The following is an 18,294-nucleotide window of genomic DNA, read 5'->3' on the forward strand; positions in this document are numbered from 1 at the left end:
AATCCATACAGACTGAGAATATTGAAGTTTCCATATTACCATCCATGTTGTAGATGCAAAGCGGACATTAGTTTTCAGCCAGGACTGGAGCCGAATCAAATAAAAGACGAATGTACCTGCATTAACATACTGTCTTCTTTCCCTGTCCTTCCCTTCTCCTCCTCTCTCCAGCCAAGCGCGTCAGAATGCCGAGCACAGGGAGTCGTCCCACCCGTCCATCCCCAGGGAGTTCCAGTTGGACCTGGACATGATTGAGACCGACCACTGTGGGGTCAGCGAGCTGCCGGACCTGGTCCAGCACAAACTGGACGAGCTTCTGGAGCCCATCATGATCCCTGAGCCCAAGTTAATATGGAAACACACACACACACACACACACACAGGCCTGTCACGATTATGACATTTTACTTGACGGTGAATTGGCACTTATTATTATTTGAACATTTATGAATCGAAATTACATTTCTGTTTGGCTTTTAGCCTTCGTAAACAAACGTTGCGCAGGGCAGATATGACCAATAACATATTTAATGATCTACAAGCATTTATTTTTTAAATTATTGTCATTAACATGGAAATGATTATGGCGATTATTGTGATTATCTCAAATAATTGCGATTAGGTGCTCATGTAATAATTGTGACAGGCCTACGCAGAAACACAAGGACACGAACGCACCAGTACAATGTTCCTAGGTGAGCTTCATTCCCCAGCATTAACAGAGTTTTGTGCGTGTTCAGGATGCGTTCGGTCTCTCCGCACTATGATGAGCTGCACAACAGCACCGCCTCCACCATCAACTTTGTGATCTCCCAGGTGGCCAGCGGGGACATCAACACCAGTGTACAAGCTCTGGCACAGGTATTATTAGCTGCACTACTCCAAGTGAAGTTAAGAACGCACATACAGTATACATTAAGACATTAAAACGGGTTTAATTACACTTAGGTAATGTAAATGTAAAGTAAAACATATATATTGAACAATAACTGCTTTCATTCCATTTATGAATCACTATCTGAGGAAGGGGGAAATTAAGATTTTATCAGGAGTAAATGGAGTATAAGTTCATGGTTAAAAACACACAGGCCACTGCAGATCAATGTGATTGTTTTAGTGAATGCCAGATGCATTGTGTCTAAACTGTTTGTTCCTGCTGGTGTGTCCACAGATTGACGAGGTGCTGCGCCAGGAGGACAAAGCGGAGGTCATGTCGGGTCACATTGACCAGTTCCTCATCGCCACGTTCATGCAGCTGAGGCTCATCTACAACACGCACATGGCTGACGAGCGGCTGGACAAGAAGGACATCTTCAAACTCTACAGTTGTATCATAGGAAACATGCTGTCTGTGAGTAACGATGCACTTCCATTTAGGAGTCCTTGACATGAGAATGTTTGAGGACCACTTTGGCTATGGATGGACCCCCTCCCATCTGGAAAGGTTTTGTAGAGATCGGAGGAGATTTGTATTGTTAAAATATTTCAATCATTCTTTTGAAGATTTTTCAAAACTTACAAAAAGGAAAAATAATGTGTTGTGAGCTTGCTATTAAAAAATAGCCTAAGGATAAAATAGGATAAAAGTGGTAACTGTTGTTGATAACTGATGTAAACTAAGGTAACAAAGGTAACATTTCTTTGGAAAGCAACTATTCTTTATGACTCCATTTCATCACACTAAACTAGCTGTCCTACTGTAGTTAGCTTCTCGTTGTCAGGCTGTAATAATATTCTGATGGCTCTGGTCATGTTCTCTCTGTTCCATATCCTCTCCCCAGTTGTTCTGGATGGAGTCTCTGGCCAAAGAGGCGTCCATGGGTGTTCTGAAGGACCTCATGCATGGTCTGATAACTCTGATGTTGGACGGCAGAGTGGAGGACATAGAGGACGGTCAGCAGCTGATCAGATCGGTCAACCTGCTGGTCGTGAGAGTACTGGAGAAATCAGACCAGACTAACATACTTAGGTGAGCGCTATGGGTGTCGTGTTTCATTTGTACTCGTCGCTTGAAATAACGAGCTGCCAGCAGCCTGAATGCGATGCATCGTGAGGTTGCAGATCATATATTTCTGGCTGAGCGTAATACAGATCAGGCACTGTGTCAGCCACATGAAGTCAGAGACTAATGTAACACTAAAATCACATTCTGGGGTTAGTAAATACTAATAGTGTAGGGACACTAGATATTGATAGAAATGGATTCCGACTTCCTGGGTGGTGCAGGAAGGGGTAAATTACCTCTCCACCTCAACAGAGTCTAAAGGTAGTGTCTATAGAGGAATCCATGGAGCAGTGCCCTGTAGGCCAGGTGTAGCTAATCAGTGCTGCAGTGTGAAGCTGTGCTTAATGGTACACCTTAGTAATGGCTGCGCTCGCTGGCCTAGCGGTACATATAGGCTCTGGCCTGACAGTGTGTCGCATGTTCGAGTCCTGTTAATTACGACCATTGCTGCATGTCTCTCCCCTTCTCTCCCTCCCACTTTCCTGTCTATCTTCACTTGATACTATCAATAAGACAGAAAATCCAAAAACAACAAAATAAACAGGTGCACCCCTCCGTGGATTAGTTTATACAATTGGTCGTGTTCGGAGGAGGGAAGCTGAGCGCAGCTAAGCTCCTCTTTAACACATTAACATTGCCAAGGCCGCACATATAAAGCACAGTAAACAAACTTCATCCCTCTAATATCTTCTTGGTTCAACATACTTTTGAATGAATCATTTTCACTCTTCCTATCCAGTGCTCTGCTGGTGTTGCTGCAGGACAGTTTAATCACTACAGCTGGCTCCCCCATGTTCTCTGAACTGGTCATGAAGGTACAGTAGGCATTTTCAAACATCACTTTGGGCTGTTTAGTCATTTAATGGAAATCCATGTGTGGAAATAAGTGCCAAAATGTTTCAATTCACAACCAACAAATGATCTCTCTCTTCCTCCACCACAGTGTCTGTGGAGGATGATCCGGTTTCTTCCGGACACCATCAACAGCATCAATCTGGATCGTATTTTACTGGATGTCCATAATTTCATGAAGGTCTTTCCGAAAGAGAAACTCAAACAGCTCAAGAGTGACGTCCCTCACAGGACCCTGAAAACACTGCTGCACACACTCTGCAAGCTCACAGGCGCTAAGGTACCCCTCACACAAATATACATATGCATTATGCACACCCCAATTGTCTTATATAATGGTGCTAAAGTTAAAGCTAATGCTTTCTGGAAACTATTTCCATTCAATCTGTACAGTTCAAAACTTCAGCTAATTTTCTGAAATGCAACAACAATTTGCAACATCTAGTTGAGCCAGTACTATTCAATGGAAAAGTGCCATAAATATCAGTTTTTCCTCAGTTGGCGATGTTTAAATGGGTACTTTAACACTCACACTGGTGTGGCCACTGACTGTGCAGTTAATATTTAATGTGATTTAATTGAAATTATGGGCATCATTATTAATGATGGATACCGGTAATTACTTTTTTTCCTTCCTATATTTATTTGTGAATATTTAGATTCTTGATCACATGTCAATGATTGAAAACCGCAATGAGTCGGAGTTGGAGGCCCATCTGAGGCGGGTGGTCAAACACTCGGGGAACCTCTCTGGACTCTCTGGAAAGAGTGACCGAGGCAATGAGAAGTCAGGCCAACGTGTGGTGAGGAACATGCATGTCCCAAACAAAGTACACACCATGTACAGTACACACACATTAAGGCAAAGAGTTGTCTGTCGATTTGTAAACTTAAATTGTGCTTTATTTTATACAGGATGAGAGGATGTCCAAGGCTAAGGTCAGCGACATCCTGTCGGAGATCTTTAAGAAGATCGGCTCTAAGGAGAATACTAAAGAGGTCCGTTCAACTGTTCGTCTTGATTATTAGCAGTGGTGGCCATTTTCTGGACCATTCATTTTTCAATTTCTTTCCAAAACTATATTGATTATTTTATTGATCAGCCATCCAGGCTCCTGGTAAATCATGACCATACACATTTGACCCCTTCACATTTTATTATGTGAAGGGAAATGTATTAAATATAGTATATCATATAATGAAATATAAAAAAAAATATGGCTTGGTTCTAGGCTTAAAATTATTGATATAAATATAAATATTCTTTTAAATCTATGGGAAAAATGAATGGGGTCTGGAATGGATCGATGGAAGCAGAACATGGCCACCACTGCTAGGCCATTTAACGTTGTCTGCAAGAAAATGTGTACTATCTGCAAATGTGTCCACCATAGGGTGCTGAAGCATTATTATTGATAATGATAAACAGCCCTCTAAGTGACTGTCTGCCTGTGTCCAGGGTTTGACGGAGTTGTACGAGTATAAACAACCCTCTAATTGACTGTCTGTCTGTCTGTCCAGGGTTTGACGGAGTTGTACGAGTATAAACAACCCTCTAATTGTCTGTCTGTCTGTCCAGGGTTTGACGGAGCTGTACGAGTATAAACAGAAGTACTCTGACGCCGACCTGGAGCCTTTCCTCAGGAACACCTCCCAGTTCTTCCAGAGCTACGTGGAGCGAGGACTCCGGATGATAGAGTCCGAGAGAGAGGGCAAGGGCCGCATACAAACATCCACAGGTACACTGTACCTGTGGTACAGTGTCCCTGTCTTCTCTCCCTGTCTCTCTTTCTCTCTCCCTCTCCCTCTCTCACACACACAGTAGCCCCTCCATGACTCAATTATTTTTTAATTATTGGCACAGTTCATACATGACATGATGACTTACTCTATAAAGCCACCTGTATCTTAGCTAGTGCATCCTACACAGGTATCCTAGCTAAACAGCTACCTGTATTATCAGGTGTATTACCAGTATTATCAGGTATCCTAGTCCACTTTTTCTTTGTTGTCAAACGGCCTACGTGAGTCTCCTAAATAACATTAGGGCGGGTTGTTGCCTCTTGTGTCTCCAGTCATCCCTCAGCACGGCGTGGACTCCACTGCTCTGAACAGTGGGAACGGAGAGGAGCTGAAGCCTGCGGTCTACTACGAGAGACTGAAGATCCTCCGACAGAGACAAGGCCTGGAGAACTCCAGGGTTGGTTGGACAAACATTATATACTGCTGCTGCTACTACAGCAACATGTACCTGTAATGGTTCATTTAGTTCCATTTGAGGGTTCAAACGAACTTCTCCTATATAGACGAATCCACAGAGAGGTGCCCTGGGCACAATCATAGCTGCGATGTCACATAATTAACATTAATATTATAGATTCCGCTGCAAACAAGCAACATTGGACAATGATAGGCCGACATAATGTTGGATGCATTTTTCCAACACGATAAAGTTTGCAGCTTCTAAAGTCATTATTGTCTACATAATTATCTTCCATGCTGCGGGGGCAACTTTTTTGTAGTAGTAGTTGATGCTTTTAGTTTTATTGTCTGACATTATATTGATTCACATTCAATAGCAAGTTTCTCAGCAGTGGACGGCGCATCATCAATCCTCTCATCCTCTCTCTCTCTCTCTCCAGTTGCAGCAACAAGGGCTGGGTTTAGGCGAGGAGGAGCAGCAGCGTGCCCCCATCTCCTCCTTGCTCTCCAAGCCGTCTGTGGCCTCCTCCACGGACATGCTTCACAGCAAGCTGTCGCAGCTCAAAGAGTCCAGGGAGCTCTTCCAGCAGGAGCACAGCCCCCCGCCGACCAACGTGCGCTCCGCCTCGCCCTCCACCAACCTGGACGACCTGAAGAAACGTCTGGAGAGGATAAAGGCAGGCAGGCAGTAGGCGTGTGTAGGGGACCTCGGGGGAACAGGCAGTAGGCGTGTGTAGGGGACCTCGGGGGAACAGGCAGTAGGCGTGTGTAGGGGACCTCGGGGGAACAGGCAGTAGGCGTGTGTAGGGGAACTACCCGAGATCTCAACCAATTTCTCCTAAACCTGGTGTTAGAAAACAAACACAGGATTGTATTTGTTTTTTTTAATTCTGTGTTTGCACTTGTATTCTGCTAGTAGGAAGAAGAGGAAGGTGGGGAAAAAAACGCACTTGAACTGTAACACCACCCCTTCCTTCCTCTGTGTTAACAATACATTTCAATTTATAATCTCAAAAGAAACGCAATGCCTGGCCTGACACATAACCTCACCCACTACACACCTGTATCGGGTTCAGCTGTTATTAAACAACAAACTAAATGTTCCTTGAGCTTGATGCTGAGTTAAGTTCAGTATATCTACATCATCTTCATGTTGTTTTGAAATGTGAAAAGTAACTGTTGAATGAGTCTGAATCTGCTAGGGATAATACTTGTATCGGAAGTTTTATTTACCGACGTTTCCCTCTTTACAGAGCTCTGTACAGTTTCACCTTATTGGCATTTTCGGCCCCATGGTCCGCAATGTCCTGTACCCCAAACCAACTATAGCGTAGCCATACGCGAACTTGTCTCGTTGTGCTATACAAGAGGAGTGGACTCTCTTGTTGTTTATCTTTCTCCGTTAATTATTGTGGCACAATATATTTGTATATACTCGAGGTTGCTAACCACTTAGCCATAAAGAAGCGCTTTGTAGAGGTTGCATTTCCATTGTCAGCGGAGTGGACCCTTTGTTTGGTCCACATCTGATATTCTTGTTGTTCTCTCGAGAGCCCGGAATCATGTGGAATCTGATTTGCCCATGTTTAGGCAGCCATGGGGCAGTCGGGTGTTCCATATGTATGTATATATGTATGATTGTACGTATGTGTGCACCAGTTATAGTTTGAAATCAGATGCTTTGGAATTGCAGTCCTCATGGTGTGCCTGACACTTTGTTTTAGGTTAACTATGGCTCCCCCTTGTGACTGAACACTGTCATAGACTCATTTTCTTATTCATTCCTCTGCTTTTGTTTGTTTTTATATCCATGTTTGTTTTGTTTTTTTCCCAGAACTGTTCTTCTGTATAACTGTATTCCATTCATCTGTCATGGTATTGAGCTGGTTCCTCCACGCATTAGAAGTTCTCAAATGTTGGAAGAATAACTCTGAAATCAAACTGATTTCCTTTTTGAATGGAGTTCCATGATAATTGGCAGCATACACATGTGTGTGTGTCACCATTGCACCAGAGAGGTATAGAACATGGCCGTACGCTATCTCCTCCATGCATCTTTCTGGCACAGCTGAGCTGCTATTGGCTGGATAAATGCAGAGTTCAAATTCCACATAGGATCTTAACTGTTGTAGCCAGGTGTAAGAGAAACCTGAACTAAGGTTGAAGTTATTTGCTCTGTGTAAAAACATTAAGAATTACTGTAGCAACTAATGTACTTGGAATGGACACTGATGAAAGTTGAGACGTGTTTAAATTCATGCTGAGTTGACAACCCCACCGGGTCCCCAGCTTCCCTTAGTCACTGATGCTAAACCAGTCAACGGATCAGCTCACTCTATCTAAAGTTTCTAAACTTCTCTCCGGGTGACTTGTCAAATTTATCTAATTTTGCCGACAGTCTGAATATTGTCTGACGTGGTCCCCATTGCTGTGCATCGAATATGGGCCGTTTTTCGCTCGCAGGAAGCAAACGGTTTGATTAAACTGGGCACAGAAATTGCAGCAGCCCATTTTTTTTTAGTTTTGTGTCGTTTCAGGCAGCCAATCGGGATTTAGGTTATCTCATCTACCCTCAGGACCGTTCACACTAAGCAGAACCTTAGATGGATGGTTTTGGTCGGGATGTGTGAACTGGAGAATAGTTGTTTCCTTTTGGTCATGTTGTGCCGACTGCTGTGGACTTGCTCTTCTCTAAAACAAAACTATTGAATTCACGAGGGGGGGACCCAACGTCACTAGTTACTTTGGAGCTGTTGTGATCGGCCCTGGAATCTGAAATGACCAAACTCTTTGTCTCTGTATGGCCCTGGGCCAACTGAAGGAATTTCACCACATTCTGTTCTCAACAGCATGGCATGAAGTAAAGGATTGTTTTTATTTTTGATGTAAATAAAGTTTGCATTACTAAAAAACTAAATTTTTGGTTTTATCTGATGAAGATAAGAAGTCAGGCTTACTACTGAAGCTGAATGTTGAATGAAAGGGGGGGGGGTGTGTTTTGTATTTAATTCAAATGCCAGTAGTGTTTACATTGTTGCTCTTCAGTTTTATGTGTATACCGTAATCCATAGTGGAAAATGGCAATAAAGGCTTTTTGTTTGGGTTTTCTAACAAACTAGCTCTGGTCTCCTATAGTTTTGATTTGTATGTAGCTCCATAATAAGAAAAATATTTGTCTCCAGTTAAATCTGCCTGACTAATATCCAGTGGAAAGCTCATTCTTTAATCTTGACAGACTAGTCATTTTATTTTCCTCCATCTTTATCATCGTAACACAAGAATTGTTGCTTGACTATTCTGGGGTAAACATTTGGCAAAGTTGCAAATGGGTCTAGGGACCCAAGGGTCCAACTGAACCCTTCTATGGACTCCGTAAGGTGGTTCCAAGGTTGGTAATATTTGACCAGGAGACTTTGTCCCAAACTTGGCTTAACCCATTTTGACCTGAGATCAGATTCTAAAAATGTCTTCTACGTCCTGACAGTTTTCTGAAAAAGCTATGTTTCTATGACGGTCGTTCGTTGTAGCAGACCTACAAGCTCGTAGTAGATCTGCTATTTTTCAATAGCTAAAGCATAACATAATGCTGACACCAAAATGGGTTAAGTATACTTTGTCCACCATTGGCTATTTCTACCAAATGTTAGCCTACACGGCTATAAAGCTCAGGGCGCCAGTTAGCTAGTCACAGTCGGCTATGTATTTGGCAGTTGGCAAACTTGGCACATACACTAGTTGTGAGCAATTTAACTGGGAGTGTACATGTACACATGTGACCAAAGCGTCCATTGGCTACATTTGTACACTATCTGAGTTACAAATGGATAAATGAACACTGGATGTGTGTAAAATGGCTCATGATGACAAGTCATAGTGACAAAACTGAGGCCTAGTCACTGTGGAACAATGAGGTATAACAAGTATTTATCCAATCAACCCATAAATCTCCACTTTGTTTCAGAACAGAAATCAAGTTATAGATAAAAACTATATCACAAATGCCAATAAACATTTTCTATGAGAAAATTAAACCCTAGAACATATAGCATCTTTATAAAACAAATAAATCCACAATATAGCAGGAAAGAAGCAGACTTCTTTTTTTTTATTCTTTTAAAGGGATGGCAACTTGGTATAGCCTTATTTTTCTCATCACACACGTGTGGGTAATCATACGGATAAATAAGTTAACTGAAAAAAATGTCCCGTTAGCTTTACTCTTGCATCACTGAAACATGTGGCGTTAGTCAAAGCTGCATGTCACATCATATAGAAATTGCATCCACACAATATTAAACATGTAAAATCGTCACAGTACAGTATACTGTCATGAAATGTGTCTGAAGCCCAATTTATAACTTTGTTGTACAATAGTGTTTTTCGCTGAACATAATGTATAGGTTAACTATTAGCCAAGGACTCGTTTCTAGCAGCTTATAATTTCAGGCTGTGGCAGTCAAGTGATCTCTCGATTCATGACTTGATTCTGTAGCTCAGTGATACTCAACCTCAGGCCCGCGGGCCACATCAGGCCCGCGGGACCATTATGACTGGCCCACCAATGAAAATCTAAAAAAAAAGAAACAAAAATCTGGAAAATGAAATAAAAATAAAAAAATCTGAATGAAGTTATCTTTAATTACATTATTATAAGTAATACTATTAGAGTTGTACTATTACTCGAACGAAAATAAAAGCTTGGGGGGTGGGGGAGATGCAATGCAAATGAAAGACATATACTGTGTATCCCTATTCCCTGACATAATTTTATAGCTAAACGGACAGAATTCTATTTTATTTGAATGATGAAACCCAGCTGGCATTAATAGTTGGAAATGGAAATTGCGGAAATTGCGGAAATGGAAATTGCTCTTCACTTATAGCTATCTATTTTCAGGTAGATTGTTTTATTTTACTCAGTCAGCCATATCACTACTCATTTTTGAATTGAAAGAGAGAAGTTATCAAGTATCATTAATGTCGTAATTTTATCTACTGGCCCCTGGCCCCTTGCCATTTTTGTAATGTGGCCCACAGGTAAATCTATTTGAGTATCCCTGCTGTAGCTCTTCCTACATTTCTCCCGTCTCCTCTACAAGACTGTTGAAAGAGTGGTGGCACTCGGTATAGGTGTAATGGACAAATGGTGAGCAGGCAAGGCCACCGGCCAGGCTGACCACAGATGAGGCAGAGGATTTCGGTTTACAGTTTTAATTGGTGTGTGTGCTGTACAAAGGGAACAAACAATATACAATGTTTGGCATCAGTAAACATATCCAACAAACCAAATCATAAATAGCAGTTAAATCCAATAACTTCAATAGTAAATAATATTAACATCATGAAAGAATTAATATCCCAATAAGTCATGATCATCAATGATGTAGGCCTAATGTGTAGGATGAGAGCATCAAGGGCAGCCTATATATATAATATCAAACACATACACAATACACACATATATCTATATATATGAATATAATATGTCGAATACACAGTAGATATGTATACACATATATACACACATATGCATATAAATATACACATACATATACATATATATAAACACACATACCGGTATGTGTGATGCAGTTAGGCAGGCCAAACACTAGGTCTATTAGTCCACAGTTCAATTCAATGAACCATTAAGGAAATAAACAACTCAAATAACTGCTGGTCATAGTATAAACAATATACACAGTGAGTCCATGATGGGTGATTATGGCAATGAGTAACAGTTGTGTTTCCAGAGGCTTTCTGACTCACGTTTGGTTCGTGGACGCACACAGTTGGAGGGAGGAGAGAGAGATGGTGCTGGAGGTTGACCACTCGACCTTTGGTCAGGTTGGGGGAGTCGCCTTCTCCATTTCCCCCCTAGGTCGACCTGACCTGGTGTACCCGATTGAAAATGCCTTCACTGCTCATGAACTTGACTTGGCTGAACACACCTGTCCAGGGAGTGCCCTCCAGAAACATTATTCTCACCTTGAGGGACTCCCACTGCCTAACCTGGTCAAAGTTAAGCCTCTCCTCCTCATCGGGTCCGACTACCCGTCCCTCATTACCCCGATTGAGCCAGTGGTGGCAGGGCCTACCGGAGGGCCTGTTGCTATCCATACATCCCTGGGTTGGGCAGTCCAGGGTCCAGCCCATCCCTTTACCCGTGCCCATGGAGCACAACAAGCCTGGAACACCCTCTTCACAGGGAGCAGCCCAACTCCAGCCCCTAACCTCTCCGCTGAGCTCCTTCGCAATGTGGAGTTACTGTGGCAGATTTCCCACATCGAAAGCCCAAGGAAGTAACCCGTTCCAAACAGGACACTTATGCCCTGGACCTTCTGGAAAGGAGGACTGCCATCGTCCCGGAGGGTGAGGGAGTCCAACGGTATGCAACTCCACTGTTGAGAGTTCCAAACCATCCTCCTCTCTCCACGACACCAAGGGTCGTCCTTCCCCTACTCCGTGGAACCGAGCGTAGGCTGGAAAGGGATCCGGAACTGGCTGAAATCCACAACAACGAAATCCAGAAGTTGGTGAAGGCAGGATATGTGTCTGAGGTGGCACCGGAAGACACATCGCATGCTGTTTGGTTTGGGATCTGTTTCACTGCGTGCTGTCTGGGATCCAAACTGTTTGTTCCAAGTGACATACCTGACATACCTTAGCCGACAAAACATGAACATCAACAAAATGGAGACCAGGTCTTGCAAGAAAGGTCCGGTGGCACTGTTCACCCCAAAGGAAGTAGTTACCAAGGCACCAAGAGCAGCCCTGCGCGTATTTAAACAAGCCAGATCCAAAAGAACAGGAAAGTTTTGTAAAGGTGTAAGAATAAACGTTTCTGAACGAATCATAAACATATGCTTCACTGAGCACAACTAAAACATCAAAATGTGCAAAAGAAAAAGAAATTTATTTTTGCAAGCCCTTTCTTTTATAGCGTCACAGGACAAATTTGTATGTTTTCTTAATGTATCAATTTCCCCATGTTTTTCAATGGCACATATTGCGATTTTGTAAAAGAAAAGATAAGAATAATTTGGTGTTTTCCGTTCCATTGTCCTTTAGGCAGTCCGATGTCTTCAGAACTCAAGGGCCTATCAAATCTGCCCAAACACCATTGTATAAAGCTAAGAGAAGTTTAAGCATCAATCAATAAATGAGGCAGTTTTTCTTAATTCCTGACAAAGTCAGATATAGACTGATTCGGATTTCCTTTGAAAGAGGCAAGTTGTTGATGGGGTTTAGTAAGACAGACCTACTAGTATTTCCCCCATCCTCAACCATACTTAAAACCACAGAATCATGAGCAACATTAAATGCAATTATATGGGCTCATTTCTGCATTTTGAAACCATACTTTGCAGAAGCTTTGCAGATCAGTGCTGTTGCAGACCAGAACCACAACTCTACAGTTAATGTAATGCTGTTGCCACCTGAGCTCTCCAGAGAGGGTGGTCATTTAGTTTCAGTCGAATGACAGGCTCCCTTTAATGAATTGTTGTGTGAATTAAAATCTAGGATGGATCAAAATGGCTGGCACGGTGTAATATTATTTTACATTGTCAGAAACAAATGGGATAATACCTTAAAAAAGGCGAATTCATACTTTTGGGCCACAACAAATAGCATTATGTCTGCTCCAAAAGGTATAAATGTCTTCTAATGTCTTCAAACACTCATAGTCTATGTACAACCCACACCAAAGGCAGGGTAGACAGTATCTAAACATCAGGTACAACCCAGGTCAGGAAAACAGTTCTGAATTCTGTTAAACTGTTAACAGTCCCAAGTTATGAAAGAATACGTCTCCCAGCACTGGTCCCACGATTATTGAACTTCCTGAACTTCAGATGTTTGTACCCACTGCTGTATTGACTCTGTCACAAAATCTCGCTCCAAAATGTCATTCCAATCTGTACTGAAAGAATGGAAGATAATACGCAGACAAATCTGTTTCCTCATTTCCAGTTTTGTTCGTCCAGCTCTGATTGATTAAAGACAGGCAGAGACCCTCTCTCTCTGCGTCACCTTAACTCTATGAGCATCCCAGAACACAAAAGCACACGTACAGACACATGTAATTGTGTGTATGTCTGTGTTTGCAGGTATGCAGTAGCTAAAGCGGTACACCATCCATTTAATCAGTCCAAGCTCTTCTACCCTTATTCTACCCTCAGAGAGCAACTCTGAGACACGGTCCAGGCATTTACTCAGATGTTGACGTCCCGCACATCAGTGGGCGTGGCCGAGAGGTCATCCCCATCTCCGATGCTCTTGGTTTCCGTGGTTACAGTGTGTGGTTGTTGTTGCGCTTGCCGGAGACTCGTTTCCAACAGCGACTCAATTTGTTCCTGACAAGCCCTGAGACAATCCTAAAGACATGGAGAGACAAACAGACACATAAGTCAGATACCAAGTGGCTGCAGTCTTTGGTTTGGTTTGAGTTGGGTTCTCAGTTCACTGGAGGTGATTATGGAGGAGAAATGGGTGGTCGAGGGATGCGGAAGTGAAAAAGAAGCGTGGAAGAGGTTCGCCATAATAGGATAATGGTCGAAACGGCAGTGATATAATATTGGCATCACTTGTCTTACAGTACAGTAAAGTAAGCTGTGCACAACGGCACACTATCTGAGGGTAAGTAAGTATATGAACTTGGATGGATAGATGGGTGGATGTACGGATCTACCTACCGGATCACTCCTGATGATCTGTGCCAGTCGCTCCGTTAGTTTCTGTGATGTCATGGTATTGCCCACCATTCTAAGCTGTAAGCCCTCTACCGCAGCTGCCATACTGCCCGCTGCAACCATGGAGGGAGGGTTGGCTATGAATTTAACATCTGAGGAGAATAACCAGAGATATAGTTAATAAAGTACAGTTTTTTTTTTAAAGAGACTGAAAACAAGAACATAGTCAAACAAGGATTAGTAACAAAACATATTGAAATTGTGTAATAGGAATATGCTTAAATAAAAGGCTAGAAGCACAGGCAACAATAACAACAGGCAAAATGTTGCAGGTGTACATCTTTACTTAGCAGAGAGACATTTAATGCATGTCCATTACGTACCAGTAGCGCATAACGCCACGAAGGTCTGCGCGTGCTTCCTCAGAATTGTTCTGTGCTCTTTCCTGATTTGCAGCTGGGACAGGAAGTGGTCAATGAAGTCAAGGGGTGTCACCGCAGCCAAGTCCCACTTCAGTTTACTCAGAACCATCAGTTCCATTTGCTGTGACATGAAAAAGAGGGCGAGAGCAGGTGAAGCAAAACGAGAAAGCATTAGATGTGAGTAGAAAGGAGTAGATTTAGAAGACGTTTTTTTTTGTTAATCAACTACATGTGTTAATCAGTACAGCATAAACGAAAGCAAGGGCTCGCAACTCACTTTGGTCTCAAGTACTTTCTCAATACTTGAGAAAGAGAAAGAGAAAGACCGACACGGGTCTAAAGGTTATATGTCCAGCTGTGTCCGTGAATAAACGTTACCTGGAGCATTACAAAGTGAGTTGCGAGCCCTTGCTTTCGTTCATGTTATCTGTTAGTTTAACAGTTTGGCTCAGCACCAAGGCCGGAGGATGTGCGTTATCTTATTCTTAATCAGTACAGCACCCATAATAAATACATTCACAGATAAACTCACCAATAGCTGAGTTGGTGTGACAGAGTTGTCTGTGTAGATGCACAGCTTCTCAGCAGTGAGTGGTATGGTCTCCTTCATCTTGGATGCCAGGAACATACAGGCAGCTCCCAGCAGCTGCAGGTGGCTTTTCTTGGTCAGTTCCACCGACAGGAACCTGTCCAGATAGTTCATAGCCAAAGGGAAAACGTCTTCCTCACACTTCTGCTCCTCACACACCTGTAAAGAGAATCATAACTAGATCGATCAGAGCAGTGTTTCCCAAACGTTCATGTCAAGGACCCCCAAAATGATACTCATTAGTTACTCAAACCCCCGGTTTGACCTGAATTAGACTACGGCCCCCTATTTAATGGCATTTCTATCTCTGGGACCACAATACATATTGTAAAATCAAAGTTAATTTAACTCTGAGAGTGTACAAATGGAACCAAATAGACCCAAAAGGGCCCACTTGGTTCCTGGGTATCATTTAGCTGGGGACCCCCTGGAACTCCCTTGGGAACCAATGGACCTTAAGAGGAAAAATCCTCTTCACACTTGTGCAGTACTATAGTAGAGATTCACAACTTTCATATCTACAGCGGGCACCAGAGGGCGTAGTGACAGTGAGGATGAGACAGACAACATATTTTACTGCTAGTGCTGCTGGCTGGCGGCTGGCCACCATGCAGCTGAGAAAGTACTGGGTAAGGACAATACGCCAAATACATTAATAATAATTAAAACAATAAGTTATAACATTTGCAGTTAGACGTGTCTTTTTGGTTGACATTAGCCTATTGACAAGCTACATACACAACACAATAGGCTTAATGTATAGGCTATAGAAAGGGCCTAAAAAGAAGTTGTCAGGCAGACATCTTCCTCGTGTGAGAACACAAAGGCTTGAAACGCGTGGTCTACAGAAACAAGAAAGAAAAATAAATCGGCAACTTTGCTGCGGGTTTTCGAAAAATATTTAGAAATATTTCCCGTGGGCTCCAGGCTCCCTTACACAAGAAGTAACATTCTAAAATGTTAATCCTACGACTACCGACAATGAATAATGTTTCTTTAAGAACGAGTAAAATAAGTGGGCGTGTATGAAAATAAGTTTAACTAGGAATAATTCCGGTGAAACCATTAGCCATAAACACATTTACGCCTATCTGAACATATTTGACAGATATTTGACAAATGTTTTAGGGTGAAAGTGAAAGTATTTTATCATAGTTCCTGCAGGAGTCATCCATTGTTAATGAATTGTGTATCTGATATACACAATTGGATATCAGTGGTGGAAAGTAACTATAGTAGGCTACATTTACTCAAGTACTGTACTTAAGTAGAGGTATTTGTAGTAGGCTACTTTACTTTTCTTTAAGTTCTACTCCACTACATTTCAGATGTAAATATTGTACTTTTGCTCCACTAGGCTACATTTATTTGACAACTTTGTAGATTTTGATTATTTATTATTATTACAAAACATACATTACCCACTTCAGAAATATAGCCTACATTTCTCATTGTGAGCTTGTAGATCTGCTATTTTCAAAATATGCTTCATGCATTTGAAAACGCCAGACATTCTGCATAATGAGTACTTTTACTACCTATGCCTACTTTAAGTAAAGTAAAGGATTTCTACACTGCAGTATTGATAGTTTTACTATCCAATAGCCTATACAAAATGTGAGTACTTTTTCCACCACTGCTGTCCTGTCCGCTTCGACTATTACAGTAGGCTACACACACACACCTCCAACATCCAAGTGGAGACTATCCTCCTCATGTAGGGAGCCACATCTCTCTGCACGCACTTGAAGTAGTTGGCAGCTGGCAGATAGTTGTCCTCCGCCTGCAACAAAGCCTGCAGCACTCTGTCATTCAACAGGTTCATGTCCTGGTAGGCTCTGCGGATAGTGTCCACTTCACAGCAGATCAACTGATGATGGGTCTCCATCTCCACTTAATCTCCAGACAACTCCTCCACAAGTGTGTCCGCTTTCAGCAGCTATTCTTTCTTTTAGTTTCGTTTTTAAACAAAGAATGACTAACATAAAAAAGGAAGTAGTTTTGACAATTAGCTACTGTTCCATTTGCTTCCGAGTGGACAGCCTGTGCCAATTTCACTTTCACAGTGAAGTCAGAACATTTGTCGTCTTGGGGGAAATTAAATAAAACAATACTTTTAAAAGGCTAGTATTTTAAAGCAGCCTGAGCTGTGTCAGCCTACCGAGTCCTCATTTGCACTTCCGCAGTTTCACAAATTGTGTTTATTCCTTTTCTCAGTGTGACCGCAATTTCCTCTTTTCTTGGTGCACACAGGAGACTTCCAAGAAAGCTCAAAGGTGGCCTGCTGCTGCTCTGTCCGACAGCCGTGCTGCGTGCTCTCTTCTCTCTCTGACTCTCTCTCTCTGACTCAGTGACTCTCACTCTCTCTCTCGCTCGCTCTCTCGCTCGCTCTCTCTCTCTCTCTCTCTCTCTCTCTCTCTCTCTCTCACTCACACACACACACACACACACACACACACACACACACACACACACACACACAGGAGAAAGGTTTTACTGTGTGTGTGTGTGTGTGTGTGTGTGTGTGTGTGTGTGTGTGTGCTGGCGTGCTGCTGCCTCTTGCTGCGGCAACTCCCCCAAATAAAATCTCTCTCTCTCTCTCTCTCTCTCTCTCTCTCTCTCTCTCTACTTCCCCTGTTAACTCTCTTCTCCTCTGTGGTCTGCCTGGGCGATGACGTTACTGTTGTGTTGTTCCGTCCCGACCGAACACATCAAAGTATTGAAGGGGGGTAGCAGAGCAGTCGTTCACGGAAGAGACGGTGCAGTGCAGAGCCTCCCCCACCTTCCCTTGGCTTGCACACACACACACACACACACACACGTCTGCTACAGTGTGGTCTTTGGTGGTGGTGGGGACTGCTACACCGCCAATAGCAGATAGGGGGAGCAGAGAGCTTATTTGGGATGAAACTTTGCAGGCCTGTACTAGGGAGTATATGGCCATAGTTGTTGTTAACCACTTGAACCCCACGCAGCATCCATATTCTGGGGGGAACTTTACACAAAGAATAGCCGATCTACAAGCTCACAACATGTAGTGTTGTGACGCTGTAACGGCAATCCTTCGCCTTCCGATGTATATGACGTTACTTCACAGGAGTGATCCTACGCAGTACTAACAGAAACATAACAGATGGATGTCCAGTTAGATCCAGTTTTTCAGATCCAGCTATTTTTGGTCAGGAGATTAGGTGATGATGATTTGATTGATTGATTGAAATCTTTATTAACAGTTTGCAGAATTACAGTACATTTCAAGCACAAACTCAATACAAAGACTGTTAACTGTGAGTGGACGACCCAATTAAGCCTTACACTTGTTTACAACAGGGTCCACATTGTTCAATTCATCAAAACATTTAGAGACAAACAAATAGACACTTCTATGTAGTTAAGAACAGAACAGGAATTCATCATATAGGAAGCGAAAAGGGAAAAAAAAATATATACAGTGAGGGGAACAGGGGGATAAAAGAAAACGAAAGACTGTGTAGGGCGCCTGCACACAACACCATGCGTTGATGCCATGTGTGC

At 42.6% G+C, this 18,294-nt stretch overlaps 2 protein-coding genes across 4 annotated transcripts in view; one reads left to right on the top strand and one right to left on the bottom strand.

The window, feature by feature from the left end:
* ckap5 (cytoskeleton associated protein 5) overlaps nt 1-8,149 on the top strand; it is a 37,046-nt gene extending 28,897 nt beyond the window's left edge. For 2 of the 3 annotated variants that reach the window (XM_080760725.1, XM_080760727.1), the window contains 11 exons: nt 172-345; nt 741-861; nt 1,172-1,351; nt 1,782-1,969; nt 2,745-2,820; nt 2,949-3,137; nt 3,517-3,660; nt 3,773-3,856; nt 4,437-4,596; nt 4,933-5,057; nt 5,500-8,149. In XM_080760725.1, the coding sequence (XP_080616851.1) occupies nt 172-345; nt 741-861; nt 1,172-1,351; nt 1,782-1,969; nt 2,745-2,820; nt 2,949-3,137; nt 3,517-3,660; nt 3,773-3,856; nt 4,437-4,596; nt 4,933-5,057; nt 5,500-5,751 (1,693 nt within the window). In that variant the 3' untranslated portion in view covers nt 5,752-8,149. The remainder of the gene's footprint in view (nt 1-171; nt 346-740; nt 862-1,171; nt 1,352-1,781; nt 1,970-2,744; nt 2,821-2,948; nt 3,138-3,516; nt 3,661-3,772; nt 3,857-4,436; nt 4,597-4,932; nt 5,058-5,499) is intronic. The other variant, XM_080760726.1, reaches the window with a different exon arrangement.
* Nucleotides 8,150-10,159: 2,010 nt separating this feature from the next.
* On the bottom strand, nt 10,160-17,105 carry LOC308313706 (G1/S-specific cyclin-D1-like). The gene is made up of 5 exons (XM_080760984.1): nt 16,445-17,105; nt 14,704-14,919; nt 14,133-14,292; nt 13,753-13,901; nt 10,160-13,434 (listed from the first exon to the last, which is right to left on the bottom strand). Exons 1-5 carry the CDS (start codon nt 16,646-16,648, stop codon nt 13,273-13,275), a joined length of 891 nt encoding a protein of 296 aa, XP_080617110.1. The 5' UTR covers nt 16,649-17,105; the 3' UTR covers nt 10,160-13,272.
* Nucleotides 17,106-18,294: the final 1,189 nt, after the last annotated feature.

Source organism: Protomyctophum bolini, assembly GCF_963924005.1.
Source record: "Protomyctophum bolini genome assembly, chromosome: 4".
Lineage (NCBI taxonomy): Eukaryota > Metazoa > Chordata > Actinopteri > Myctophiformes > Myctophidae > Protomyctophum > Protomyctophum bolini.

Coding starts and splice junctions, on each gene's coding strand:
- LOC308313706 (XM_080760984.1), bottom strand. CDS start 16,648: ATGGAGACCCATCATCAGTTGATCTGCTGTGAAGTGGACACTATCCGC. Junction 14,920..16,444: donor TCTCCACTTGGATGTTGGAG/GTGTGTGTGTGT, acceptor TTCTCTTTACAG/GTGTGTGAGGAGCAGAAGTG. Junction 13,435..13,752: donor AGATCATCAGGAGTGATCCG/GTAGGTAGATCC, acceptor CCATGTCTTTAG/GATTGTCTCAGGGCTTGTCA.